The 27,660-nt window shown below is 46.8% G+C and overlaps 1 protein-coding gene across 1 annotated transcript in view; it reads left to right on the top strand.

Annotated features, from left to right (window-relative positions):
* SIPA1L2 (signal induced proliferation associated 1 like 2) overlaps positions 1 to 27,660 on the top strand; it is a 231,910-nt gene that overhangs the window by 183,265 nt on the left and 20,985 nt on the right. Inside the window, exons 10-17 of the mRNA XM_081230788.1 lie at positions 7,133 to 7,390; positions 9,136 to 9,219; positions 10,650 to 10,750; positions 11,122 to 11,225; positions 12,869 to 13,254; positions 17,801 to 18,025; positions 20,180 to 20,333; positions 22,626 to 22,845. Coding sequence (XP_081086914.1) covers positions 7,133 to 7,390; positions 9,136 to 9,219; positions 10,650 to 10,750; positions 11,122 to 11,225; positions 12,869 to 13,254; positions 17,801 to 18,025; positions 20,180 to 20,333; positions 22,626 to 22,845 — 1,532 coding nt within the window. The remainder of the gene's footprint in view (positions 1 to 7,132; positions 7,391 to 9,135; positions 9,220 to 10,649; positions 10,751 to 11,121; positions 11,226 to 12,868; positions 13,255 to 17,800; positions 18,026 to 20,179; positions 20,334 to 22,625; positions 22,846 to 27,660) is intronic.

Raw genomic sequence — 27,660 nt, 5'->3', positions numbered from 1 at the left:
AGGTGTCTTTTTTTATCTTAAATTAAGGAAATTGGTGGAAAAGTGAATTAATATTTCATTTAGTGCCTATTTCAGATATGACACTGCCCTTACCTTTACAGTAAGTTATCTCCCTATTGGAAGCATTTAATTTTTTTATGCAGCAGAAAGAGTTTGTGATTTGAGTGAATGAGCCCCAATTATCCCTGTCACCTTGTTGTATAATTTGGAAAGAGTCTTTTAGCTGTTAGCAGGCTATTAGCATAACAGACATTAAAATGATTAAAATATCGGTGATTACTTCAATCCCTAGGGCTATGAGGGCTCTTTGACAAAGTGCATAATATAAAAGAAGCAGGTAGTTCGTTTGAGGGGATCTATCTGCCTTTGTTTCCGACAACTCCTTCAGGTCCTAGTGGAAAATGACAGGATGTGGGCCTCATTAACTGTTCTTTGATAGTTTCCTAAGGAGATGGGCATGTGTTTTAGAAAGAGTACCGAGCTAGGAGTCAGCTTCCCGGCTCCAGGGTGAAAGCTGTCTCACCTTTCCAAAGTCTCTGAGCCTTCTGAAAATGGGACACGTCCTTTGGACTGCCTCAGACATTTTTGTGAAATTGAAATGGTGTAGTGTAGGTGGAAACCTGTAAGGTGTCATACAAGGGAAGTGTGGGTTAGAAGTAACGGATAACATCACAGTATGTTGGAAGACGTCACTAGATTAGTGGGTTCAGGTGAAGGGTCGCTGTGATGCCACCAAACAAAGTGAAACCAGCAGGCAGTTTCGGAGTAAATGCAAGTTGTAATTACATGATTAAGCTGTGCTGTGGGTCCGTGGTTTACCCACTCCACGTCCTGCTAATTTATTCAACTTTTTTGAACAAAAAGAATACGTCTCGTTCCTTTCAACTTTCTCAGTTCTCTAGGTTTGGGGTTTTTTTTTTTTTGTTCTTGTTGTTGTTACTCTTCAAAAGTATTTATCCCTAGGACATTTCCCCTTTCTTCATTTTTGAAAATCACGGGTCCTACTTTGATATAAGATGAAAGAAGAAAGTAACGGGGTAATGATGCATTGTTCTATAGATGAATGTACACGAAGGGAATTTTACAGCTCTAAACTTTTCTGCACTTCCGATTGTTACATTAAGTTAAACTTTACAGTTCTATAATTCTATAAATATATATTACCTAGAAAGAACTTTCAGGAAAGTGTATGGGCCTTTTGCTGTTTTATATTGACTGTCTCTATAGAAGCAAATATTAATAGTATCTGTTTGAAACTAACTTCTTTCTTTGAAGCTGTTGCTTTGGGCAGCTTGCGTACTTCGTATCATTTAATCTCGACACACCCTCTGCTGTCACTATTCCGCTTGCAGGAGGAGAAGCGTGGGTCCAAAGAGATTGTCCCATTTCTGAGCTACACATTAGCAGGTCTGGGTTTTGAGCCCAGGGCATAGACTTCTCTCTTCAGTGGAGAACAGTTTGATTGCTGTAGAGAGTTCCTGCTGGAAGTGAATAGAGAACACTCTGCAGCTTGGCTGGGCTCAGACAGTGATGGTCCTGATGGTCAGGCTGCCGAGGTTGAATGGCTCCTTCAAAGAGCTGAGTCCACAACCTGGCCAGCAGTGATTCTGCTTCAAGCGCCCATTTATTGATGCTAAATGGAGGGTGCTTCTGGGAGACTGGAGGTGTCATTTGAAAGGAATGATGCCATCTTGGGGACCTTGCTGGTATCTCTGAAGTTGTGCATCTGTAGCTACAGTGCTGGGCAGCGAGCGTGGGTGCCTGTTACCTGTGAATAGAGAGGACACCACCTTTGCGCTGGCCGTGCCCAGAAGCCGGGATGTGGGAGCAACCACAGACTAGAAATCCACAGGTGGGAAACCCTGGTCTTGGGAGCTTCCGGAAGCAGAGGAGAACACAGATGCATGTGGATGTGAGGAAGTTATAAGTCATCCTGCGGAGTCCACAGTGCCAGGTTTAGAAGGACAACGGGATTGTTTGTCAGATTAAAGCAGTCAAACATAAGATCCTCTGAGGGCTGCAACTCACGGAACCACTTGTTATTCTTACAGTTTTGTAGTGTCACATTTTTAACCGGCACATTTTTTATGATGTTCTTGGTCTACAGAATGTTTTCCCTTCCAGGATAGTCGACTGAGAGAGATTATTAGCCTCAGAAAAGTTACTGGCTAGACAAGCAGTGTTAAAAATTACGTTTATTTTGATCCCCGAAGCTGCGTTTGTATTGATCTCTACCTAGCATGGTAATTAACAGCGTAAGTAGATGATGTTTGTTATGGAGCAAAGAGGAAGTCGTGTAACTGCCCACATGTTAGTGATCCCCCAGCCTTAGCTAAGTCTTTGAGTGCCTCCTTTTGGCAAGAACACCATAAAAATGGTGCCAGCGGGCTTCCCTTGTGGCGCAGTGGTTGAGTGTCCACCTGTCGATGCAGGGGACACGGGTTCGTGCCCCGGTCCGGGAAGATCCCACATGCCACGGAGCGGCTGGGCCCGTGAGCCATGGCCGCTGAGCCTGTGCGTCTGGAGCCTGTGCTCCGCAACGGGAGAGGCCACAACAGTGAGAGGCCCGCGTACCACAAAAAAAAAAAAAAAAGGTGCCATAAGCTAGAAATGCCATTCACATCCATTGACTCAATTTGGTGTGTTGAAAGGAGATGGAACACGTTTATCAGTGAGGTCTGGATTTCTGCACTAATGCGGGAAAGCAAAGGACCTAAGTCTTTTCTTCAAAACATGGTTCAGTTGCACACAAGTTAGCAGCTCACTTGTTCGGAAATGACTTCTTGTGCTGTGTCTTTTTTGCACTTGGTCAGTTTGGGTTTGAATTGGCCTTTACTTCCCAGAAATGTGTGCCGTGTGCCCTTCACAGCAGTGCCAGGTTGGATGCTCAGGTGAGCTGAGATCTTGCCTGGCGTCCTGTGCTCTGGCCACCCAAGGGGGAGAGGGAAGTGTGCTCACGGGCAGGTGCAGTTCCTGGCACCTGCTGGAGCATGAGCACCTCTGCAGACTAATGTGTAATTCTTATTCTACACCTCTTCCCATTTCCCTAAAAATTGGTTGAATTTCCATATGTATCCTTCAAGAACTTCCTCATACTTCTGGAACAGAGCTGAGTTTGACTAGGTTTGATGATATGTTATAATTAGTGATGTTTATTGGATGTCTTGGTCATAGAAGTAAACAAAGCAAAAATCTCTTTTGTAAGAGTAGTTACTGTAAAAGTGTCATAACAGAATTAATTTTGATTTTAAAATAAAGTCATTCTTTAAGCTGATTTTTATTAGGGCAAAAGAATGCCCATGTTTAGTGTTAAAAGATCATTTACATATGACCTTGTGCAAGAGGTTGGAAATGAAATATTCAACCCTGACTCTCTCTTCAACCTAATGCATGGCACAAGTTTTTGTCAGCAAAACTTATTTTGTCTCAAATATTAGTCATGATTATGCATTTATATAACATTTTTTCATCCAAGATTGAAGCTAAATTACAACATCTTACTTAAGACTACAATCTATGAGCATGAATTAAAGACACCGTACTACCCAGCCATCTGTCTTCTCTTTTCTCATTCTTTCTTTTAATTTTTTAATTTTTTAAATAAATTTATTTGTTTTATTTATTTTTATTTTTGGCCGCGTTGGGTCTTCGTTGCTACGCAGGGGCTACTTTTTGTTGTGGTGTGTGGGCTTCTCATTGCAGTGGCTTCTCTTATTGTAGAGCACGGGCTCTAGGCGCGGGCTTCAGTAGTTGTGGCTCGTGGGCTCTAGAGTGCAGGCACAGTAGTTGTGGCGCACGGGCCCAGTTGCTCTGCAGCATGTGGGATCTTCCTGGACCAGGGCTCGAACCCGTGTCCCCTGCATTGGCAGGCGGATTCTTAACCACTGCGTCACAAGGGAAGCCCTTCATTCTTTCTTTTTAAACCAAACCCAATCAATTGGGAACCCAAACAAACACTGGAAATGCAAGGTGCCCTTTAGTCCCTAGGATTCAAGGTTCACATGCCTTTCATTCAAAACATAACTCCGGGACCTGTCACTTTGGTTGGTCTCTGTTAGAGATTCCTTGACTTGGACGATTCAGACAGCTTCAGCCTTTGAGACACCGAAGCCTGAGCTTCACCTGAACATCCAGTGACTTGCTTACAACGTCGGCTCCGGGCGACTACAAGAGTCGGTTTTCTTGATGTTTTGATGTATACTAATATCCCACCTTTATGATTTCTGATTACGTCATTGGCCATATGCACTACTCAGTAGTCCCAGGGGATGTGGTATCTAGTTAAATAGAAAAACACTTGGAAACAATATGTCCGTGAACAAAAAATTGTAGCGTCTTGGCATTTTATTTAAAAAATGCAATCCAATGTAAATCTCGACTTATTAAATTTGACCAGTAACTTATAGCACATTCAGTAAATCAAGAGTAATTTAAACTTGCTTAGATAAAGAGAGGTGAATTTTGCTTTGGGGGAAGGAGAGTTAAAATAAAAGATAGGAAGTCAAGTTTACTGGTAAAGCGATAATCCCTGCCCCATTCTGTGTAACAGGCATATGTACCTCCTTAGGATGCTTTATTCAGTTCATTTCTTCTATTCTCAAAGGGTGGCACCACCATCCATTTGGTTTCCCAAGCCAAAAAGCAGAGCATTGTCTTTGGTTTTTATCCGTCTCTCCGTCCCAAGCTCCAAGTACTGTTGATTTGACAGGTGAGAACCTGTCACCCAGCATTGCTGTTGAGAAGAATGGACCGTTCAGTGACCCAGGCCTTTGTGTGGGCTCTGCACCAGACACTTAGGGTCTCTGCTTTAACCCAGGACTCTGAATTCCACAATAATACGTCTTGATACGGACCTTTTTTTCATTCATTCTACTATAGACCGTCAAATCTGGTTTTACCTATCTTTTAGTTCTGGAAAATTTCTTGTATTATTTCTTTCTTTTTTTTTTTTTTTTTTTTTTGTGGTATGCGGGCCTCTCACTGTTGTGGTGTCTCCCGTTGCAGAGCACAGGCTCCGGACGCACAGGCTCAGCGGCCATGGCTCATGGGCCCAGCCGCTCCGCGGCATGTGGGATCTTCCCGGACTGGGGCACAAACCCGCGTCCCCTGCATCGGCAGGCAGACTGTCAACCACTGCGCCACCAGGGAAGCCCTCTTGTATTATTTCTTAATCATTTCTTCCCACCTTTTTCTCTCTGTTCTCTTTCTCTGTTAGGTGGATGTTAGACTTCTGGGATTGAACTTGAATTTTCTTGCATTTGCTCTCCTGTAACGTTTTGGGAGAGTTCCTCAGTTTACCTTCCTTCCACCTGTCTTACTGGATTTTTTATTTTGAATTTTAGCCATCCACTTTTTAAATTTCAGAAGTTCCTTCTCGTTCTCTGAGGGTGGTGAGCCTCATGGCAGGGTGATCAGGTGGCGTACACCTGCTTGTCTTTACTCTGGAGAAAGATCCCTGTTATTTGAGGTGTGACCCTGAAGCTGGGTTTGGAGGAAGGAGCAACTCGGGGTCTCCTTTCCAGTGAAGCTTTTACTTCACCTTTTGTTTTCAGCTGTGCTCTTCTGGGTACCTCGTGACCTTGAGTCCCTCCTTTCAGGTTGGGTTCCCGAGACCATTGCTCCTGCCCTCTAGAGGCGGGGGTGGGTATTGCCAGATGGGGCCCAGTGCCACCTGGACCCCAGGGTCACACTTTTCTCTGCTCACTCCTTCCCTTCCCCTTCTGCTCTCTGTGGCACCTCTGTTCCTGCACCTGTTCAGGTTTGCAAGGGGATGGTCGTACTTCTCTTTGTCTTTCCCTCTGCACACCCTTGGGTTTGCCTTTCTCTACTCCACCATTGACGTTCTCCCATTTGCCTTCCATCTTTTTTCTTTTTTTTTTTAAGTCATGAAATTTATTAAAATCTAATTAACACACCATAGCATTTACCCATTTTTAGAATATTTTCAGAGTTGTGCAACCATCACCCCATTCTAATTTTAGAAAATCCTAATCATCTGAGAAAGAAACCTTGGTCTGATTTAGAGACTCTCTATTCCCATCCCCAGTCCTAGGTGACAGCTTATCTACTGTCCTTCTCTATAGATTTTCCAGTCTCGATATTGCCTTCCATCTTTATATACTGTGTTTTGGTGTCTCCAAGTTTTGTTGATGGTCCACTTTGTTTTTGGTTTTTGTTCTCTTTGTTCTTTTGTAATGATTCTGAAAAGTTTTACTCCACAATCTTGAGGATGGAAGTCTCCTGTTTAAAGAGCGATACCTTATTGCCTTAATAGATTTCTTAGAGTGAATATGAGAAAGTTTTTCTGCTGACTCCGGAACGTCTAGGGAGAGGCATGGCTTCATTCATGTGGTAACTTGGGATGATTTACCCTGACACTCAAATTTGAGACTTACCGGGTCTTCCTGCGTCCTGGCCAAACAGCACCAATTGGCTTTGCAGGTCCCTTTGGTCAAGTCAGTAGTACTATGTGCACGGTGTAACTTGAGGGATGTCTGAGATCACATGTTCCGGGCTAAAGGGGCTTACATCCCTGACTGATCATTTGAGCCCACGGGAGATGACCTTGTGAGGACCCGTGGGAGTGACCGTGTAACTAAGACCACACGTGACTTTGACAGGATGGACACTCAGGCTTTTTCCCTTGACTGTGACAGCTTTTGCGAAGTTTGTTTTTCACTTTTCTCAGACTTGGCATAACATGTGACTCTGATTCCCGATGATACAACTGTACTTTCAACTATCTGCTTAGATTATATATGAGGCGTTTTTCCTCGATTAAAGTTTATTTATCACCCATGTTCAATGCAGATGATTCAACGTATGCAAAGTGGTTAAAGATATATGGCAGTCTGTCCGCGAAGTTTGCAGGCTACCTGGAGAGACAGAGCCTATGAATGAAACGCCTGACAGGTGTATCTGTAGGTTAATCAGAGCCACGGGCGCGAGACTGCCTCCTCCTGACCCGTGCTGGGGGGTGAACAGACAAGGTCACCGTCGCCAGGGCTGCTCCTGAGGGTGATGGCTCTGCATCACTGTCCGTGCGCCCCGAGAAGCACGTGTGCGGTTGCGAGTGACGGTGCTGAGGGCTCAGCGCTGAGCACCCCCCGACCATCTCTTCTTGGCTTCACAGAGGGTGTTCGGAGCTCTGCCGGATCCCCATGGTGGAGTACAAGCTGGACAGCGAGGGCACCCCCTGTGAGTACAAGACCCCCTTCCGGAGGAACACCACATGGCACCGAGTGCCCACGCCCGCCCTGCAGCCCCTGCCCAGGGCCTCTCCGGTGCCCGGCACGCCTGACAGGCTGCAGTGCCAGCCGCTGCTCCCACAGACCCAGGCCGCCATCCCACGCAGCACCTCCTTTGACCGGAAGCTGCCCGACGGCACCAGGTAAGGCTGGTACCGTTTCCTCAAGGGCAGCCCTTGTGAAGCTCTTGCAGCTAGAACTTCAGAGGGTCAGGGGGACTTTTATGTGGCTTAATCATTTCTGAGTTAGCTTGTTCTGACCAAGTGGGCAGGCAGGGTGGCTGGGCGGGCCCCAGACGCTGGGGTGCTTGGGGTCCTGGCCCAGCGATGATGCTGATGACATGCAAGTCCTCCCCACGGACGCTGCCCCCCAGGGCCATGGCCATGCCTCTCCACCGCGATCCTCTTATCAACTCACTCTCCATACCATCTCGGGAAAGATATCTGAGAAACCATTTTGCAGGAGCCTCTAGATAAATAGGAACGGTTTGAGTATAAAGAAAACAAAGCTGCAAAATCAGTGATGAAATACCATCACCCTCGTGGGTGTAGTATTTTCAGAGGCCCTAGGATCATTAGCATCTCTTTGTTTTTCTCTCTCATTTTAAGCAAAGGGAGTTGAGTTTAAAATTAAGTTTTTCCCTGAGAGAATGCACTCGTTTAAAAGTTAAATCCAACAGCATTAGAAGCTGGTGAGAATTTCGGGGGTTGCATAATTCGCAAAGGTAGTTTTAAGTGAACGTAATAAATTTGTTTTGTTGTGGTTGTTGATTCCTACTCCTTTTGTTTTAACTTTCACATAACTTATGGGCCATGGAGACACCATGAGTTTCCTCCAAATGTCTTGTCAGGCTCTCGTCTAATAGAGCGTATGCTGTAAGCAGACGCTGGGCCAGGCTGTTTGCTTGACGGGTCATCACCTTGGCCTGTTACTCGGCCTCTCCCAGTCTCCAGTTTCCTCGTCTGAAAAATAAATTTAGCAATAATAGAGACCTCCACAGGGCATTAGGACAGTTGAGTCAATCAATAGAGGTAAAGTGCTTAGAACCATTCCTGGCACATAGGAAGCCTATATAGGTATTAATAATAATTGCTAAGATGAAAACATGTGGTCTTCCTCCGCTTCCTCCAGTCTATTCTTCTAAGAGTGAGTGCAGGAATGGTGTTACTTTAACTTGACACTAAGTCATCTGGGCTCTTGGTCTCCCTTCTCAAAGGTCTGCTGAGTTTTTAAACTTCCCATATTCAGAGAAATGCACATAGTACATAGTCCAGGTGAAAAGGGTGACATCTGGAAGGGAAGGGGTCTGCAGAACGTCCCTTATTAACATAGAATTTAGTAAATTATAAGGAAGGGTTCTAATAGCAACAGGGAAAGTTGGCGAGCACATCTTCCTCAAGTGAATTCTCACGAGTATCATTCATTTTTGTGTGTCTGAAATAAATAGGATGACATTCAATCGATGTGAGGAAATAAATGGCTTTGCCAAAATTTTAGGGTTTTCTCTCTCTATGGATTTTAAATATAGAAACACAATGTGCCTTGCATTGAGTCTCACAGACCAAGTAGTAGTGATGTTTTCATAATTCTGTGTTCTTGGGGGTTCCGTGTGTTTCACTGGCATCATTAGCTGTGCTTTAAATCTTTAGATGGTGAAGCCTTGTTTCTGCCATATCTCTTTCTTATAATAAATTACCAACCATAAACCACCTGAAATATCATGGCATCACCAATTCTTAGTTTATTTGTCCATGACTGCGATGCGTGTTTCTCCTTTTCTTCATCACTGAAAAATGAATTCATTTGTAAAACAAAACAAGCCAGGTCAGGATGTTGGCAGCCTGCAGACCCCTCAGGGCCCGGTTACTGATTCTAGTCAACCTTTCAGAAGTTCACCCAGCAACCAGTCCTCCTCCAGTGATCCCGGACCCGGCGGCAGCGGACCCTGGAGACCACAAGTTGGATACGACGGGTACCGCTCATTTTCACCTTTCTGTGGGCCCCTGGGGAGCAGTTGTTTGCGGGGCGCATTCAGAAGCGCTTACTGTGCACGAGGCCACTGGGGGACAGAGAAACAAAGACAGACCTTCGATAGGACGGGTGCATCCAGGCTGGATAGCTCATCATTTCTAGGGAGGTGGCACTCATTTGTCTGTATTCTGAGCTTGTCTGATTTTTTTTTTTTAAATAAGGGAGAGTCTTTCTGAACATGTGAAAATTAAGGATTTGGAGATCCTGTGGGCGATGGCCCTTGGGATTTCCCTTCACTGGAACTGCTGACAGGGAATAAATTCACAGCCTCTCATGAAAGTGTTTTCTCTCCCAAACCCAGTCCAGAATCAGAGAAGGCAGATTTAGCAGGTCCCTTGTAGTGTGTGAGCAGCATCTGGGACCCTGAGGGCGCCTGTGAACAGGACACAGAATTGACTGATACAGTCACTCAGGGGAAACAGCGGGGCCGGTGTGCTTTTCCATGGAGATGCAGGCCTGGCTTTCGGCAGCAGTGTTTCTGTGTGCTGCTGGGACCCAGTGTTGTCTCTGCTGCTCAAAGGAGCTGGCTGCACTGATTAGACAAGAGGACGGCCAGGTCAGCCAGGGAGGCTTTCACCGGACCAGAGTACCTTCTATTACTGCTCTTGCACATGCCCAGGGAAATGTCTCTCCCCAGCACGCTCCTTCCTTCTGGTTTGGGCTGAGAAGTACAGCTTTGCAGTCTGAGTTCCATGCATTCCCTACCTTAGATCCTAGAGGGGCTTCTTAAAAGTGGTACTTCAAGAAATGTTTCTCCGTTGAGTTGCATTTTTAAAGTAGAGGGGAGTCTTTTCTGTCAATGGAAAAACCACTTCTGGCTTTTCTGCAACCCGGGGTCTGTAACTGGGATTCTGTAAGTAAGTGTCCCTTTGTAACGTGAATAAGTTTTCTGCAGTTTCTTTTGGAAGAGTGAATTGTCCTATTTGGGGGTTTTCATAAAACAAAGTCCACCTGGATGTAGTCTAGCGCCAATCAACCCGATTTTCTTTTTCCTTAAAAACTTGGATATAAAAAAGTATCAGTGCACAAGAGAAACAGCGACAGCAAATGCAGTGAGCCCATCCTCAGCCCGTCAGGGACGAGCCGTCTGACCCTAGACGGTCCTTCCATCCCCTGGTGTCGGCCACCTCCTTTATCTGTAAACAGTGTCATCCAAGTGCCTCTATGGACCCAGTGGTGAAATGAGAGCCCCCAGTTCCAGATGCTCTAAGTCTCTCAGGCAGGGCTGGGCTGGCAGACCCTGCATTTCCATCTGCCAGAGGCAGCCTCTGTTTAGGGGTCCCTGGGATTGCCCCTCAGGGAGCCAGCACACACACGGGACAGTGGCGGGATGATGGGGGCGAGGCGGGCTCAACTCTATGTTCTTTCCAGGTGCCAGTCTCCCCTGCTGCTGGAGCACCAGGGCTCCGGCCCTTTGGAATGTGAAGGGGCCAGGGAGCGGGAGGACACCATGGAAGGAAGCAGACACCCTGGTAACAAGGACCCCTGCCCCGAGGCGCCCCTCCCTCCTGCCCCCTCCCTCCTCTGCCCCTCCCCCGTCACTCGTTCGTTCACCCGCGCACGTCTGGTCAGCTGCATCCTGCCCTGTGCGAGTTGGCCGCTGGACCTCGTGACGTCGTCTGGGACGTGGTCACGGCGGGTGGTGACTGTGGTGCCTGGGGAGTGGACCATGAGCGTTGTGGGCAGTTCTCCTGCTCCAGGGCTGTCTCCACCGGCAGGACCAGGAGCAGGTCCTAGAACCACAGTCCTCTTCACGGTCACTGAACCATTTGTTCGGCTCCTGCATTTCTTCGCTCCTCCGTTAACACTAGAAATGAAATGTTAAGTCTTCTCTCTGTGACAGAAACCAAATGGCACGGCCCACCTTCCAAAGTCCTGAGCTCCTATAAAGAAAGAGGCCTGCAGAATGATGGAGGCTGCAAGGATTCCCCCAATAAGCTTTCTCATGTGAGTCCTTTCCTCGTGAACTAACGCTCCTTCGGCCCTTGTGATCATCTCAGCATACGCAATTTATTATCTTTGTTGCCAGGGATTCTCAGGGGTGTCTTTTACCTCACAAGGCTCTTGGATGGAGGGAAAAAAAAAAAACTAAATGAAAAGTTAAGGGTTTTTTTTTTTCCTCCTTGATTTATAAAGAAAGGTCATACTGTAAATTATTGGCAGAGCCAAGATTGTAGCCTCAGCCTTTGATCCTTGGTATTTTAAATCTGTTAACTCTTACCCACTTGTGGGCACAGCAGAGAAGCGGAACCTGTGAAGCGGGGTGTGTGGTGGGCGACACTCTGCCTGGGGCTCAGTGGACAGCTGCAGACGGGGCGCAGTTAATACCAGCCCCAGCCAACTGACAGGCAGCCAGTGTTCCCACAGTGCCCACGTGGTTTTGTTTACTTTCCGCAAAAATGAAAAGTGGGCCATGTCGGTGACTGTAGCTCAATGAAATAAAACTTCCAGTTCAGCGTGAAACAGGAACTGTAGTTGTTGCCAAGTGAAGCCAACCTTATAAAGTAGCTGATTTTTTCAGAATCTGTGGGCATTTGATCGGGGCCTTGACCTGAGTTGTCCTTTCTTCCTCCTCCGTGCGTCACCGGCCAGCTGTAGAGCTAGCCGAGTGTTACCTGCGAACACGTGGCCTCCGTCTCTCAGCTGTATCCCCCACCTCGTCTCGAGCCAGCCTCATGGAGCCAATCAATGCCACCTGCACAGAAGATCCATGTGTGATAACAGAGGGCAAGGGGGTTCCTTAAGGATGTGATAGGGAAGGAAGGAAAGGCCAAACCACTTGAAAATAGATCGGGGCTCGGCTGGGTCTCACGACTCCACAGCCTTTGGCTGGCGATTTGGGCCTCGTTAGTTTTCCCAGCCTGAGGAGAGGGGCCGTGCCTGTACCAGGACATCCTCAGACGGGGACATTTACCCTGTTCTCTTGGCTTCATCATCCAGGGACCTCAGAGCACTCCGGAGAGCACCCCATCTCGTCAGCCCCCCAGGGCTGCCCTGACTTGGGCTCTGGGGCACATGGCTCGTGCTTACACTGTGCTTCTGCATGTGAGCTGGTTGGGTCCATGCAGCGATCACTGGGCTTAGAGTAATAAGCAGAGGGAGGGATCGAGTGGCTGTCCAAAGCCCCATCGCTGTGATTCAAACCTGGGTCCTCAGCCCCAAACGCAGGGCTGGCCCTGTCATTCGTCGCAGGAGCATCTTCTGGAGGAAAGGCTGCTCTCCTCCTTTTATTGACCCCCCACGTGCTTTCTCAGCTTTTGTAACCTTCGTTGATTACTTTCTGGTTAGTGACACCCTGGCAATACTTTCACGTTTCATGCACAAGTAATTGAACAAAGACTTGAAAAGATACCCATTTAGGTTAAGATGAATGATGAGAGGAATTATGACTCAGGGGGACTTTTGCATGAAACCAGGATATTTTTTTAAAAGGAAGTTCTTTCCTTGCCTTACACTGAAAAGTGAGCAGAAGGGGTTCGGGTGAAATCATCGGGTTTGTGGCTTCCTGAGTCTAGGGGGGAATGACCTCTTCACGGAGAAGCGAAGTGTGGGATTTGTTGGAAGCCTTCCCGTTTCTCTTTCTTCTCAAGATTGGAGAGAAAAGCTGCCCCAGCCATTCCAGCAGCAACACACTCTCCAGCGACACCTCTGGCAACAGCGATGACAAGCACTTTGGGTCCGGGGACCTGATGGACCCCGAGTTGCCGGGGCTTACGTACATCAAGGGTGCCTCCACGGACAGCGGCATCGACACGGCCCCGTGCATGCCTGCTGCGGTCCTCGGCCCCGTGCACCTGGCGGGCAGCAGGTCCCTGGTCCACGGGCAGGCGGATCAGTGGGCTGACTCGGACATCCCGGGGCCCGACGACGAGCAGGCCAAGATGTACGCGGTCCACGGCTACGCGCCCAGCATCTCTGCCGGCCATGCTGCCGACGGCAGCCTGGGCGACCTCAGCGAGATCTCATCCCACTCCAGGTAAGTCCCCGCGCCGCCAGCGGTGCCCGCTCCGGGCACCCTGGGCGCCGTCGCCTGCGCTGGGGTGGGAGAGGGGCCCGAAGTAGGACCAGCAGGCGCCTGAGGTCATTGTCACCTGTGTGCCACGCGGCCTGACTTCAGAGGAAACGCTTGCTTCCAGGGTCTCCTTTGAAATGTGCACACGAATACGTTTGTGATTCTATCTTGCTTTCTCTTGAAAGTTGAGAGAAAACTAAACGGAGATGCTCATGGCCCTCGTCAGACCACTCATCTCTCTCTCCCAGTTCAATCTGTTGTCCCTGGTTTTCAGGAGATGGCAAGCTGGACAGTGCTCAGGGGATAGTGGACAGTGACAGGGGGCGGGGGGTGGCCTCTCGTCGTCCCTCTGAAGGCCTGTGCCCTGCTCTCCCCTGGTCCGCGGGCCCCCTCTCAGGAGTGTGTGCACCAGTGGAAGTATGTTCACATTGACAGTCCAATTTAAAAAAAAAAAGACTAGCTAAATTTAAAGGAATTGTATTCTAACTACAAATGTGCAGTATATAGTTTATGAGTAGTTTTAAACTCCTATTTGATATATGTCTGTACAGTGACTTTAAAACTCATAATTGGTGATTCCTCCCTTCAAACACCATGCAGAGAAACGCTTTCATTCAGGTTTGGCCGTGCGTAGAATTTACTGCACACCGACGACCGCTCTCGTTTTCCTTGCTGTCTCCAAGGCCTTCCCTACTTCAGCTCTGAGTGACTGACTTTTCCCCAGAACTCTTCTAGCTGCTGGAGGGCAGTCAGATGAACACTGATAGGACTATCCTTCCAGGTCCCTAAGGATATGGTGCTTGAGGCTGGCCATGGGGTTCCCAGCACCAGCCTCTGTTCTCCTCGGCCGCCTTCACCCAGGCTGAGCCTGCTGCCCTCTGACTGTCTCCCCGTCCTCGAGCGGCCGCTGCCGAGCCGGGAGGGACGAACCGACGGGCAGAAGGGAGAGTAGCTGTGACCACAAAGCAGACACATGAATCACTTGGGCTTTCCTCTCAGTCGAGGCCGAGACCTCATCAGCGGTGCTGTTATTTTCATGATTGATGTCATGTGATGTCTGATCTTGTTTGAAAAAACATTTTAAACTTCTAAGTCCCGGAAAATTACCGTAAATTAATTTTTCTTACAGAAACCTAAAACACGAGGGTGCCTGTACACACGTGCTCACTGCCGCCTTTCTGCTTTCCTTTTCCTGTCGCTAACGTCGTCATCTGTGTCTTACATTTACATCATTTGTGTATTCAAGGGCATTTATGTGACAAGTTAGAGAAAACTGCACACGAATTAGCTCACACAGCAAAGGTAGTATTTTGGCTTATGTAACTACACAGGCCAGAGCTGTGAAGGTTCTGTTTGACACAGCAGCTCACATGATGTCACCTGAGACCAGGTCCCCCAGTCTGTGGGCTCGGCGGGACGGCCCTGAAATCTCAGCAGTGAGAATGGCTGTGTCACCTGCTGTGTCACCTGCAGGCCTCCTGTGCTAGTGCTCCCCTGTCACAGGAAGAAAGTGCGGACCTTTTCAAGTTTCTGCAGACATCCCCCTCTGCCCTGCCACCAGTGTCTCTTCACGTGTTCTTGGCTTTAATCACTGTGCTCTGGGGGCCTGGGGGTCAGTCTGCCAAACCACGCAGCTGGAGACTGGGGAAGAGAGCCACTTCCCCAGAAGAAAATCAGAGGATCATGTCCCTGGGAGAAAGGGGAAGAGATGCAGACAGGGCGTCCTGAGCACCCACCGTAGGCTCTGTCTTCTTCCCCTGGGCAGACGGAGTGCAGGATATGGAAACTATTTTCAAAGTAGAGATTCCTATAACTTTTGACCAGTTCTCTTTAATAATTTGACTTGAAATAGGTTTAGTACTAACTAAAATAATATTTAAGTGTTATCAGTGGCTTTGGTTACCTGAATTATTCCTATCTTACTTTCAGAGACAGTTTTGAATTGGCCAGGCTGTAAAAACCATCTTGGGATTTTATAATCTTCTGGTGTCTTGTTCAGAGTGTAGAAGATTTTGTAACATGGCTGATTTCCTGACACCTTGTTAGAGAGATGTAATTGGCATCCCAAACAGAATTTTGTATTACCGTTGAGGAAAATTTCAGTGGAAACCGCTTTCAGAGCACCTTCTTTTATGAATAGAGAGTCAGGCTATTTATAGGGATTTGAAGTCAATGTTCTGGAACACCTTAAGCATTCATTAATGTAATGGGTCAGACTCGTAGAAAGCACAGGAAACTGCTAGATGGGATTTCTGGTCGATGTTCCCTCTTTCCACGCCTTTATGCTGGACACGTGCACAGTGGTTGCAGAAGGGCCGTGTGCTGAGTGAGGGGCTCCTTTCCCATCCAGGTGCCTTTTTCTTGCCCTTCTTAGTTGACAGTGACTTTAAAGCCACATTTCAACTCCAGTTGCAGGCTTTTGCTCATGTGGAATTCATCATTAAATTAACTCTTTTGAACACTTCCTCCTGTCTGTCCCCTGACCCATATGGGAGAGCTAGAGAAAATAAGATTTCAAATATTTTAAAGTAGTTTTTTTTTTAATTTTAAAATATTCAAGTATTTTTAAGCGTTATCCATTAATAGTTTACATTTAAAATAAGACTTGAAATGTCAGTGTGTTGAGGTATTTAGTGTGTTGGCTCACTAGTGCACAAGGGACCCACCTACCACAGTGGTGCTGAGACTCTGCAGATCCTGAAATGCCAGGACCCAGACCGGGACACACATTCCCTGTGCTGATGAGTACCGTCGGCCTTTGAGTGTGTGGTCAGCTCGGAGCCGAGGCCCACTGCCCAGGGGCTCGGTTGTGACTGGGTGCAGTCCAGGGAACAGGGGAGCAGGAGAGCCTCTTAGGGGCTGGCGTCAGCGCCAAGCATCCTGGCTAGTCACCCCTCCACCCCACGCACTCGTGTATCCCACCATGTTTTAGCTGCTTCTCAGCGCTCAACCCTGGTTGACATGATTTGTGTTCACTGTAGATCGTACCCCAGGCTGCTACCTCCTCTCGTCTAGAGAGCCTGGGCCTGTCTCCTTCACTTTGTAACCACAGCACTTGGTATGTACAGGTCCTTGAACTTGACAAGCATTGGAATGTTTGTTGAGTGAAGGAGGGAAGTCTAAGAAGACTGTTGATAAATGCTTGTTGATTGAGTTAGTAACCCAGTGCCTTGGGTCGCCTAAGGAAACAGGAGGCACCAGCGGTCGACCGTTCGCAGTTCCCAGACCATCTGTGGCGCATTCTTAATACTCTGGTTCTGGTTTTTCACCACCAGCATCACTGGCGTCCCCACCGGCTCCGCCACACACGCGCACGTTCCCAACAGCCATCCAGGAGTCGAGCAAGCGTCCGTTATGTATGTGGTGCGATTCCGGGGTTGCACTGAGGACTGGGAAGGGGGACTCACAACTCCTGAAAACAAGCCGCACTGGTGTGAGGGGAGAACGGGGGTGGAGGGAGGGGTGTGCAGGAATCACCACCCATTAAGCCGGCTCCCCTGCTGCTCCATGCTTTTAATTCAGCAAACCCGTTTTGGTTGGTTGGTTGTTGTTTTTTTTTTTTCCTCCTACGAGGGCAGGGCACTTAGATAAGAGCTCAGAATACAAAGCAGTATTCATAGGAGCCTAACCAAGCTTTTGCAAAGTGAAACGAGTCAACTGCCAAAAAACCCAAACAAAAAAACCCATGTTCTGGCTTCTCCTGTAAATGGCTCATGTGATTATCTGTTGTTTACACTTATTTATGTCATCATGCTCTTTACTCTTTGTAAAGGATTGGGAGTTGGCAGTGAAACTCTAAAATAAGAACGTGAGTCTAGAAGGAAGGGATTCATGAAAACCTTATTGCCAACATTCTAGAATGTTGATCTGCTTCAGAGGAAACCTTTAGAACAGCGTTACTGCTGCTAAACACGGGTTTTTGCCACGTTGCTCGTCAAACGGATTCGATACATTTGTTCTTAGAGTTTAACTTTAAAATATTTTACTATTGGGGTCAAAGATATTTTTAATCAGGCCTGAATGAGGAAAATGGAAAAGCACGTCGGGCTTGTGACCATTGCCCCAGGTGCTGGTAACACTGGACTCTCATCATAAGAGGCTCCCATTTTTGCCAGTCTGGTGAGTGTGCCCTGATATTCTGCAGTGGTTTGCACTGGCATTTCCCTGGGGATGGCGGAGGTTGAGCCCTTCCTCTTACTTTTATTCACCATTTGAGTTTCTTTTCTTTTGAGGCATCACTGTGGTGCCCATTTTTCTATTAGATTTCCCCTGGCTGTGCTTTGAACATCCTTCTGGCCACAGGCATACAGCTTTGCACATGAACACCCTTGGCCTATGGGAAGCAGGGCGTTCCAAAGGCACGTGGCAGAGAGGCGGCCACATCTGCCCCCCTCTGCCCGACTTTGCTCACAGAGAAGGACAGGAGTCGTGCGTGGTGGCTCTGAGTTTGGCAACGTGCCCGCACCGCTGAGATCTGATCGTATCGCGGCTTCTGTCTTTTTCTCCCCAGTGGTTCACACCATTCAGGAAGCCCCTCAGCTCACGGGTCCAAAATTAGTGGGTCTCTGGATACGTCCAAAGTGTACATCGTGTCTCACAGCAGCAGTCAACAGGCCCCGGGGTCCGTGTCCAAGGCCTACCACCGGCAAGGGGCCGTGAACAAATATGTCATCGGCTGGAAGAAATCGGAAGACAGCCCGCCACCCGAGGAACCCGAAGTGGCTGAGTGTCAGGGGTAAGGTGTCCGGGGGGCTCTTCTCTAGGCAAACCTTGGGTATCTGGGGCATGGACCAAGCTAATGTACTTTTCCCCCCAGTAGAAACAGATTTTCTAAAAAAGAATCATCGAGAAACATCTTGGTAAAGCTCTTTAAATGTTGGCATTTATATTTCTCTTTAAAAGTCTTCTCTTTCCTTGATGTTCTCATATAAAATCAAAACAAATTTCTTTTTTTTAAAATAAATTTGTTTATTTTATTTATTTTTGGCTGCGTTGGGTCTTCGTTGCTGCGCACGGGCTTTCTCTAGTTGCGGTGAGCGGGGGCTACTCTTCATTGCGGTGCGCAGGCTTCTCATTGTGGTGGCTTCTCTTGTCATGGAACATGGGCTCTAGGCGCACGGGCTTTAGTAGTTGTGGCTCGTGGGCTCGGTAGTTGTGGCTCGCGGGCTCTAGAGCGCAGGCTCAGTAGTTGTGGCACATGGGCTTAGTTGCTCCGCGGCATGTGGGATCTTCCCGGACCAGGGCTCGAACCCGTGTCCCCTGCGTTGGCAGGCAGATTCTTAACCACTGCACCACCAGCGAAGTCCCTAAAACAAATTTCTGTTCCTTGCTTTTATATTCACATACCATGTCCTGCTCACCTCTGTACATCCTCGTGACTCCCACGTAGTAGACCCTCAGAGCATACTTATTGACGTATCATTTGTCAATTTTAATAAAGTCACTAAGTTAGCAGGAAAAAAGACTAGCAATTTTTATTCAAACACATAGGGAAACTGGAATAGTGCATTTTATTAGTGATTTTCGGTATTACCTTATTATCCCAGCAGTTACTGATGAGACCTGGGTTTGTTTTTCTCTTCCCTATGTCTTTCCCAAAGCAGATAGGGCCTGGAGCTCTTGAGCATGTCCACCCCCAAATCTCAGGGCCTACAGCTGGGCACATCTGACAGCCTTGTCACAAACCCTCCATGGTGGGTCTTCCCACGGGGGTACCGTGCAGAGGCCCCATCCCTCGGGTCTTGGGTTCTTTTTTAGCTCCCAAGCCAACCACATCATCAGTCACATTTAAAAGTTTTGAAAGCTTCTTTCCCAGTCACTGCTTTCATGTCGTCAGCGCTGCTGCTACTTACAGAGCTGAAAAGTTCGGGAAACCTGACCTGCCTCAGGAACAAAGCAAGAGCCCTAGCGAGTTCCAATAAATCGTTCTTAATTTTGAGCATGTTCATGTGAGTTTCATATCCTGATGATTCCCCAGTGAGCTGTCACCCTGCAGCACAGTAGCCTGGCTTTGGAGGTGGGGTCATCTCGGTGATGCAGGACAGTCACACACAGGTCATCCTCTGCAAGCTGCCGCCCTGGGCTGTGGGTTCCTGGAGCATCACGTTTCAGGTCGTGCCGCCCGTCCGCCTCTGCTGACAGTACAGCCCCTGGTTCTTCACCCACCGTGTCTTCAGGAATGTTCCGTGGCTCAGATTACATTTGCAGACCAAACCTTTTAAAAACGACTCCCCAGTTTTCTCCCTGGAAAAGAGCTGAAAACAGTAATTCGTCTAGACAGTCTTTTGTTTTACATAAATACATTTCTATATACTGATAATCAAGGGGGACAGCTGCTTCATTTATCCAAACGGCTTTGCGAAATGGCTGATAATAAAAATGCTTGGCATACACCCGGATGGATTACTGTTCAACATCAGGTTCCCCGGGGTCCGGCTCTCCGTGTTGCAGGGTGGACGGTGCATGGGGTTGCCCAGCCACAAGAGAAAGGCTTTCTCAAGTTCCGGAGAAGCACCAGGCTTCCTTCAAAGAACACGGGATAATCTCCGATAAATTATTGAAACTGTGTTTTCTGACACAGGTTAGGAAAGGGAAAACACAGCCTTATTCGAAAAGTTGGCTCTATGTTTTTCTCATTCAGGGCTTGGGGATCTGATTTGTTTCTGCATTATTCAGAAACCTAAGTTTGCACTCATTTCACAAACGTTAGATGGCATGGGGATCTGGGAGAAATGCAGCAGAAGTGAGTCAGCTCAATAACTAAGAAGAGCTGTGTGTGTATGAACGTGGTGGGTGAAGCTGGTGACTGGATTCTAATTCATAAGGCTACAGGCATTTTACAGATAGGCTGATGACTCATCATCATTTTCCTTCTGCCTTGTTTCACCAGGCTGTATGGTGAGATGGGTCTCCTGTCCACCGCAGCTCAGCAGCAGGCAGTGGTGGGAGATGATGTCTCAGAAACTCAGCACGTGCTCTCGAAAGAAGACTTTCTGAAATTGATGCTTCCCGACAGCCCCTCAGTGGAGGAGGGGAGGAGAAAGGTTAGTGACTTTTGTGTAGCTTTGAAGTTACTGGAAACACTAAGGAAAAGCCTAAAGAGACGCCAGGGCTTCCAGAGTTCTCCCGCATGTGGCCTCTCTCGTGATCCTACCCACAGCTCTGTGCCCGGTTGGCCATTTTCACTGTTATTCCCCCAGGAAGCAGAGTGAGCCTGGGAGAGGTCAAGAAAGGCAGCTTTCTAGACGGACAGAGGAAGCTAGAGGCAGGCGGGCCTGGCCTCAGTTCTCGGCTGCAGTGACCATCAGCCGTGTGATTTTGTTCATGTGGCTTAATCTCTTGGCCCAGTGTCATCCTCTGAAGAAAGGAAGCAATGATAAGTGTACTACAGAGTTGCAGCAAAGATAAGAACCAACTTCACAGAGGACCCGGATATAACGGGTCATCCGAAATAGTAGCTGTTAAAATTCACACTGCCTGACTTTTGCTCTGGAACTTGTACCAAGGACAGAGGTTCTCCAAGCCATCCTGCTTGGGTGTAATCCTGTTCCAGAAATGGGCTGGAGTTAGGTACTCTACTGACTAGCATTGTAAATCAGATGGCACTTGTCCCGTGCTTGTAAACCGTGCCCACTCACAAGGAAAGGCCACGCATCAGTCTCACAAACCAACCTCACATTCGAGGGCACGGCTTCATCACCATGGCGCAGACCCTCGCTACCGTTAGATGACTTTATTGTCCTTATTAGTTTTAGTTTTATTATGTATTATTACAGTCTCTTAAACCACTTTGTTAAGTAATGGAAACTATGAAAAAGGACTCACAGGTAATCTAGCCCAATCTCCTCTTGTGGCAAGTAACTGATGCCCCAACTGATGAAATGTGACGTTCCCATAAATATTTGGTGGCAGAGTCAGCCGTGGAATGCAGGCCTTACTCCCTTCTAATTCAGCGCTCTCTTGTCCAAATGAAAAGAAAAAAGTCAGGCATGGCCATCTTGACTGTGATCAGGATAAACAGCAAGCCTTTGTGCTACCGTCTTCCCTATAATAAAACAATGCTGCAATTAACCTAATTGTGTTCTTAGAATAACACTCTCATGAGATACTACCTCAAAGCCGCTTTAATCTAATGGGCCTGTAATCATGTTCTGAACAGCCTGCTGGTTGTGTGTGAAGAGGGAATCTCAGAAGAACTCAACAGAATGAGTCTTTTTTTTTTTAACTTGTATCAAATCATGTATATGGTACTGTATAAGCTTGGCTATTGTACCGAAAGTGCAAATAGCTTTTCTTTTAATAGGAACAAACTTCTCCTTGACATGTGTTTTTTTTCTTCTAAGACAAATCGCCTTCTTTTCGTAGTGCAAACTTAACTGCAGTTCACACACATTCTGGTTCCCATTCATCAGCTGGACAGACTTGACAGAATGAAAGGAACACATACAATAGAAATACTTATAGCCTTCTGGCTACATTCACAAACGTAAATAGCCATTTCTGTATTTGCTTGATGCAAACATGCTGGCTTTTACTATTATTGATGTAAAAGGAATGTGGTTCAGGATACAGAAGAAGTTGGAAATTCAGATTTGATTTAATTTTTCTTGAGTTTTTGACTACTTGCTTCTTTAGTATGAATTTTCCCTACCCTATCTGTGATTTAACACAATAATTTTAATGGTTTCTTTAAATCTGGTTATGATTGATTACTATAACTCAATTCTCAACAACTGTAATAGACTTTTGTGAGTGAAACTTTCAAGTATGTAGACAGTAAGACTTTCCTGGACCAAAATACTGTCTTTCTGGAACCTGTGTGTGGCTTAGAAAGCTGCAGTGCTCAAAAATTAATATTATTATTATGACCTAGATTAGATTGAACCTCGCATGTAGTTGGTTGGTACAGAAATCACCTAATATTAAAATGTAGTCACTTCCAATTAAAATCAAGCCAGCACTAGGTGTGGTTTTGAATAACAGTTGCCTGAAATGGTAGCGTTCTGGATTTCCAGAAGCTGCCACGGCTAAAAGGTTATGGAGCTTCCATTTAACATTTCAGAATAGAGCTGTGCCTGTCTAATTTGTGGTAATATTTCACAGAACGTCCAAGGAGGAAAAGAGCCAAATCCAGTAACTGCAGGAAGCCCTTGTGCGTTTGCCTCGGTGACCTGCGTGCCTGGTGTAGCATCCCTAGGCTGAGGCTTTGCGTGCACCTGCTGCTCAGAGATGCTCCCACGGTGGTACGGGACCCTGCCTAAGTCAGTCACATGAGTTTCACGCTGTCAGCTTTCTGACATCCGTTTTCCTTTCCCTCCTCCTGTCTCAACCCCTAGTTTTCGTTCTATGGGAACCTGTCCCCACGCCGCTCGCTGTATCGCACCCTCTCGGACGAGAGCATTTGCAGCCACCGGAGGGGGTCTTCCTTCGGCAGCTCCCGGAGTTCCATCCTTGACCAGGCCCTGCCCAGTGACATCCTATTCAGCACCACCCCGCCCTACCACAGCACCCTGCCACCCCGGACCCAGCCGGTGCCCAGCATGGGAAGCCTGCGGAGTAAGTGCCCGGGGTGGCCCGAGCTGTCCTCGTGGGCTCTCTGGGGTGGGTCTCCTACGGGGGTTGGAGGGACTTGTTTATTCTTTAAACTATATATCATTTGGTGGTGTGTTTTCTCTTTTAGTAATTTTTGAAGGTGGTAAAAGCCCCAAAGTGGACATTTTTTAAAAGTTGAGCACTACTGCCAATTTTTCAGAAAATTGAAAAACCTGTATTAAACGTTTTTAGCAAGTAAAATAGTGACCTTTATACTTAGCTCAGCTATTACATCCGTAAAGAAAAAAGTGTCTAAACCTGATAAAGAGAAAAGGGTGCCATGGTGGTAGATTTTCCGGTGGGCAGCATTCAGGGAGGAAGGTTGGTTTTCTTGCCTCCTGTGTCTGTTTCTTCTTGATCTTCCAGATCTGGTGAAGGCGAAGGTGGCAGGTGGGCATCAGGACACCTGGGTCCCAGCCCTGGCTCTTCCCACGTGGTACCATGTCCCATCACTTAGATTCTGTGTCCAGTTCACTCCAATTTATTGGCCACAGGTTGACTAGATAATTTCCAGATGATTTTCCTTCAAATCCTAAAGTCTTTCCTTTTTACATAGTGTTAGTTTCCTATTAACATGTCAGTGTTGAAGGGTGATTTTTTTTAACATTAGTTAGCTTTATTTCCTTTTTTCATAGTTAATTTCTATTGTACAGGAAGAATGAAGATTAAATCAGAAGTATATTCCTTGTCATGGTTTTTTTAAATTTCATCATAGAAAGCATTATCTTTAGAACCAATTTGAACTTCATAATACACATATAAGTCCCAGGCTGAATGAAATTAAAGTTCTAATAATCTTTCTAATGTTTAACATAATTGGAAATGAACCTTGTCTCATAAAATTCTTAATCTATTTCTTTAAGTAACATAATATCCTGCCTGTTATGAAAAGTCCATTTGCCTAAATTGATAAAGGTATGAAGGTCAGACAGACGTATTCTAATACCCTAATATTTCTCCAAATGTTTGTCCTTTTTAATAAATAGGTAACTTTAATGGCCTCTTAAAGCTTTCCTAAAACCAGTAAAACTATTTTCTTGAAGATGTCATATCTTCCACTTAAAAATGCTTGAGGTATGATTGTGAAATCTACGGTATAGATGTTACTGTAGTTCTTACATTCTACCTTTCATTTGCTTCCATGTGGAAGACAGACAATTGACCCTTGAACTACAGGGATTTGAACTGTGCAGATCGACTTACACACAGAGTTTTTTCCATGTAAATATCACAGTACTACATGCTCCACGGTTGGTTGGATCAGGGGATGTGGCGCCTCGGATACGGTGGCCAGCTGTAAAGTACATGCAGATTTTCCACTGTGTGGGTGGTCCACGCCCCTAATACCACGTTACTTAAGGGTAAACTCTCTATCCTTTTTTTAGCTTCACTTTTTTTTTCTTAATAAACATCATTTACTTAGAGCAGTCTTAGGTTCACAGCAAAAGTGAGCAGAAGGCATGCAGACTTCCCGTGTACACACCTGCTGCCCCTGCAGGTGCTCAGTCTCCCCCCGACCACAGGGTACATTTGTTAGAGGACACTGACACATCTTCATCACCCAAAGTGCATAGTTTGCATTGGGGTTCACTCCCGGCATCGTACATTCTATGTGTTTGGACAAATGCATGATGACGTACCTACCACTGTAGTATTTTACAGAGTATTTTCATCTCCCTAAAGAGCCTCTGTGCCCCACCTGTTCATCCCTCTCTGCCCCTCACCCCTGGTAAATCAGTGGTTCTTTTTCTTTACTGTCTCCGTAGTTTTGTCCTTTCCAGGTATCATATAGTTGGAGTCATACAGGGTATAGCCTTTCCAGAAATACATTTAATTTTCCTCCACGCCTTGATAGCTCACTTCTTTTTAGTGCTGACTACTGTTCTATTGTCTGGGTATGCCGATTTATCCCTTTTTTTTAATTAATTAATTTATTTATTTATTTTTGGCTGCGTTGGGTCTTCGTTGCTGCATGCAGGCTTTCTCTAGTTGCGGTGAGCAGGGGCTACTCTTCATTGCAGTGCGCGGGCTTCTCATTACAGTGGCTTCTCTTGTTGTGGAGCATGGGCTCTAGGTGCTCGGGCTTCAGTAGTTGTGGAACGCAGGCTCAGTAGTTGTGGCTTGCGGGCTCTAGAGCGCAGGCTCAGTAGTTTTGGCACCTGGGCTTAGTTGCTCCACGGCATGTGGGATCTTCCCGGACCAGGGCTCGAACCCGTGTCCCCTGCATCGGCAGGCGGATTCTTAACCACTGCGCCACCAGGGACGTCCCTGTATCCTTTCTTAGTATGTTTAAAGGTACAATGGAAACAGGCAGGATACACTCTCCACTATCCAGATTAAAAACTGCCTGACTTGCCTTCATTGTCTCTTCTTCTGGGAAAAGCAGTAAGAGTGGCCCTTGCTGTTTGTGCTTCTCAGATGAAACCTTCTTATTTGGCCACATGACTCCTCCAATTTCTAAACTTCACAACCTACTCAGAAAAAAAAATTCTCTAGGTTTGGTGGATCAAATGACAAAATATAAATAAAGGGGCTTCCCTGGTGGCTCAGTGGTTGAGAGTCCGCCTGCCGATGCAGGTGACATGGGTTCGTGCCCCGGTCCAGGAGGATCCCAGGCCGGAGCTTGTGTTCCGCAATGGGAGAGGCCGCAACAGTGAGGGGCCCGCGTACCGGGAAAAAAAAAAAAAAAAAAAAATATATATATATATATATATATAAGGGATCTGGGAGTAATTTGAATTAATGTGTCTCCCCCAAGACACTTCTGATTCCCTCCTTCCCCCCCCCCACCAAGAGGTTCAACTGCAAGGATCTGGTTGTCCCTGGGAGGATGCTCGCCCCTGGGACCCCTGATGCCCACACTCACCTGTGTGGTTATTATTCCTGTATCTGCTCAAGGCAGATTTCAGTCATCTTTTGCTTTCTGTGATTTCTGGCCACTCAGCAGAGCCCCTGTGAGCAGATCTAGCTCTGAGAGTAGTTGCAACAGTCTGCCCCTGCAACAAGCCAGAGAGTTGACAAGTGGGAGCTTGTGGCCAGCAGATGCCTGTGAGCGAGGAATGAGGACTATTTGGGGTCGCCCACGTGCTTCTCTTAGTTTCTCAGAGACTTAGCTTCACGAGAAAACTTGCAGTGGAAGTTAGGTTAGTTCTGCCAGAGCGTGTAGCACTGGATGGTTCATTAGCTACAGAGGTTGAGCAAGAATATGCAGAAGGTACATGTATTCTCCTAAAGTTTCCCAGGAAGCATCTGACCTTCCACTCATAGAGACTCATTTGGATCTTGTTCCCGATCTGGAGCAAGGACAGCACAGGGGAGGGTTGGCAAGTCCATCTTTTCACAGTGAGCCTCAGGAGACCTCATCGCCGCACCTTTTCTCCATGTAATTATCAGTCACAGGCTTCTCATTCAGACAGTTTTAGCTTTTCCAAGTCTCAAACTTAGGCCCATCTCAGAATCTGTCTTCTCCTGAGACCAGGATCTTAATCCAACCTTGGAAGACAGATGACACTTAACAAACACATTTTGGATGTGACTCATGTCATGATTCATATATATTTCCTGGAGGCGGTTTGGGAATCCCTGAATGTGCTGTATCATTATGTCTTCAACTTGGAGGTATAAAAATATGACCAGCTCGAACAATTGAAAAAATTCAGAGATCTTTCTGCATTGCATTTAGGGCCTTTGTTTCCATCATTGGTGGATTTCAGAGTAAAATTTCTTTTGGGGCCCAGGTAGAAAAAAAGAATAGGGAGTGGCCATTTTGACACACAGTTCACAGGCCCCAAAACCAATGATATTGAAAACCGCTCATAGTATCCTCGTCTCCTTGACCATGTGGCTACCTGGCTTTGTTCAGTGCAGTCCCAAGCATTGGCAGGTTTAAAGCATGTTTAAAGAGAATTACTGATTTTTTACAAAATGGAGTTTTATGAAACTCCCCAAGGAATGGTAGAAATCTTCCTATGTGGGTAGAATTTTAGAACAAGAGTTCTTAAATTTTGAAAAATAAAAACAGGGTATTAGGACTTCCCTGGTGGTGGCGCAGTGGTTAAGAATCCGCCTGCCAATGCAGGGGACACGGGTTCGAGCCCTGATCCGGGAAGATCCCACAAGCCATGGAACAGCTAAGCCCGCGAGCCACAACTACTGAGCCCGCGTGCCACAACTACTAAAGCCCACGCTCCTAGAGCCCGTGCTCCGCAACAAGAGAAACCACCACAATGAGAAGCCCGAGCACCGCAACGAAGAGTAGCCCCCGCTCGCCGCAACTAGAGGAAGCCTGCGCACAGCAACGAAGACCCAACGCAGCCAAAAATAAATAATAAAATAAATAATAAAATAAAATTAATTAATTAAAAAAAAAAACCAAGGTATTAGGTTCTGTATGTTCCCAAATCCTATAGTTGTGACCTAGGCCCCTCACAAAGGATGCTCCTTGAAGTTTCAAAGCGAGTTTTAGCAGAAATAAAAGAAATTAGTGTTTTCCTTATAATTTAGTACCCACTCAAGATGCCACAGACCCCAGGTGCAGACTTAGGGGTGTGTGGCCAGCAGAAGAGATGCCCTTGCTTCCACTGGCATCGCAGACAGCATCCGTGGCCATCAGAGGAAGAGTATTCTCTGACTCTATGTGGCGCTTCTTTCTGTTTTTTTCAGATGTTCTCAGTCTCCACTGTAATAAACATCCATTGGTTTCTGGAGAGTTAATTGTGAAACCACAGCTATCTGACCACCAGGAAATGCTAACAGGAGGGCTCCTCTGCATTTATAATA

Source organism: Mesoplodon bidens, assembly GCF_964165515.1.
Source record: "Mesoplodon bidens genome assembly, chromosome: 1".
Lineage (NCBI taxonomy): Eukaryota > Metazoa > Chordata > Mammalia > Artiodactyla > Ziphiidae > Mesoplodon > Mesoplodon bidens.
The sequence above is the reverse complement of the archived record's forward strand: the minus strand, read 5'-3'. Positions and strand labels throughout refer to the sequence as shown.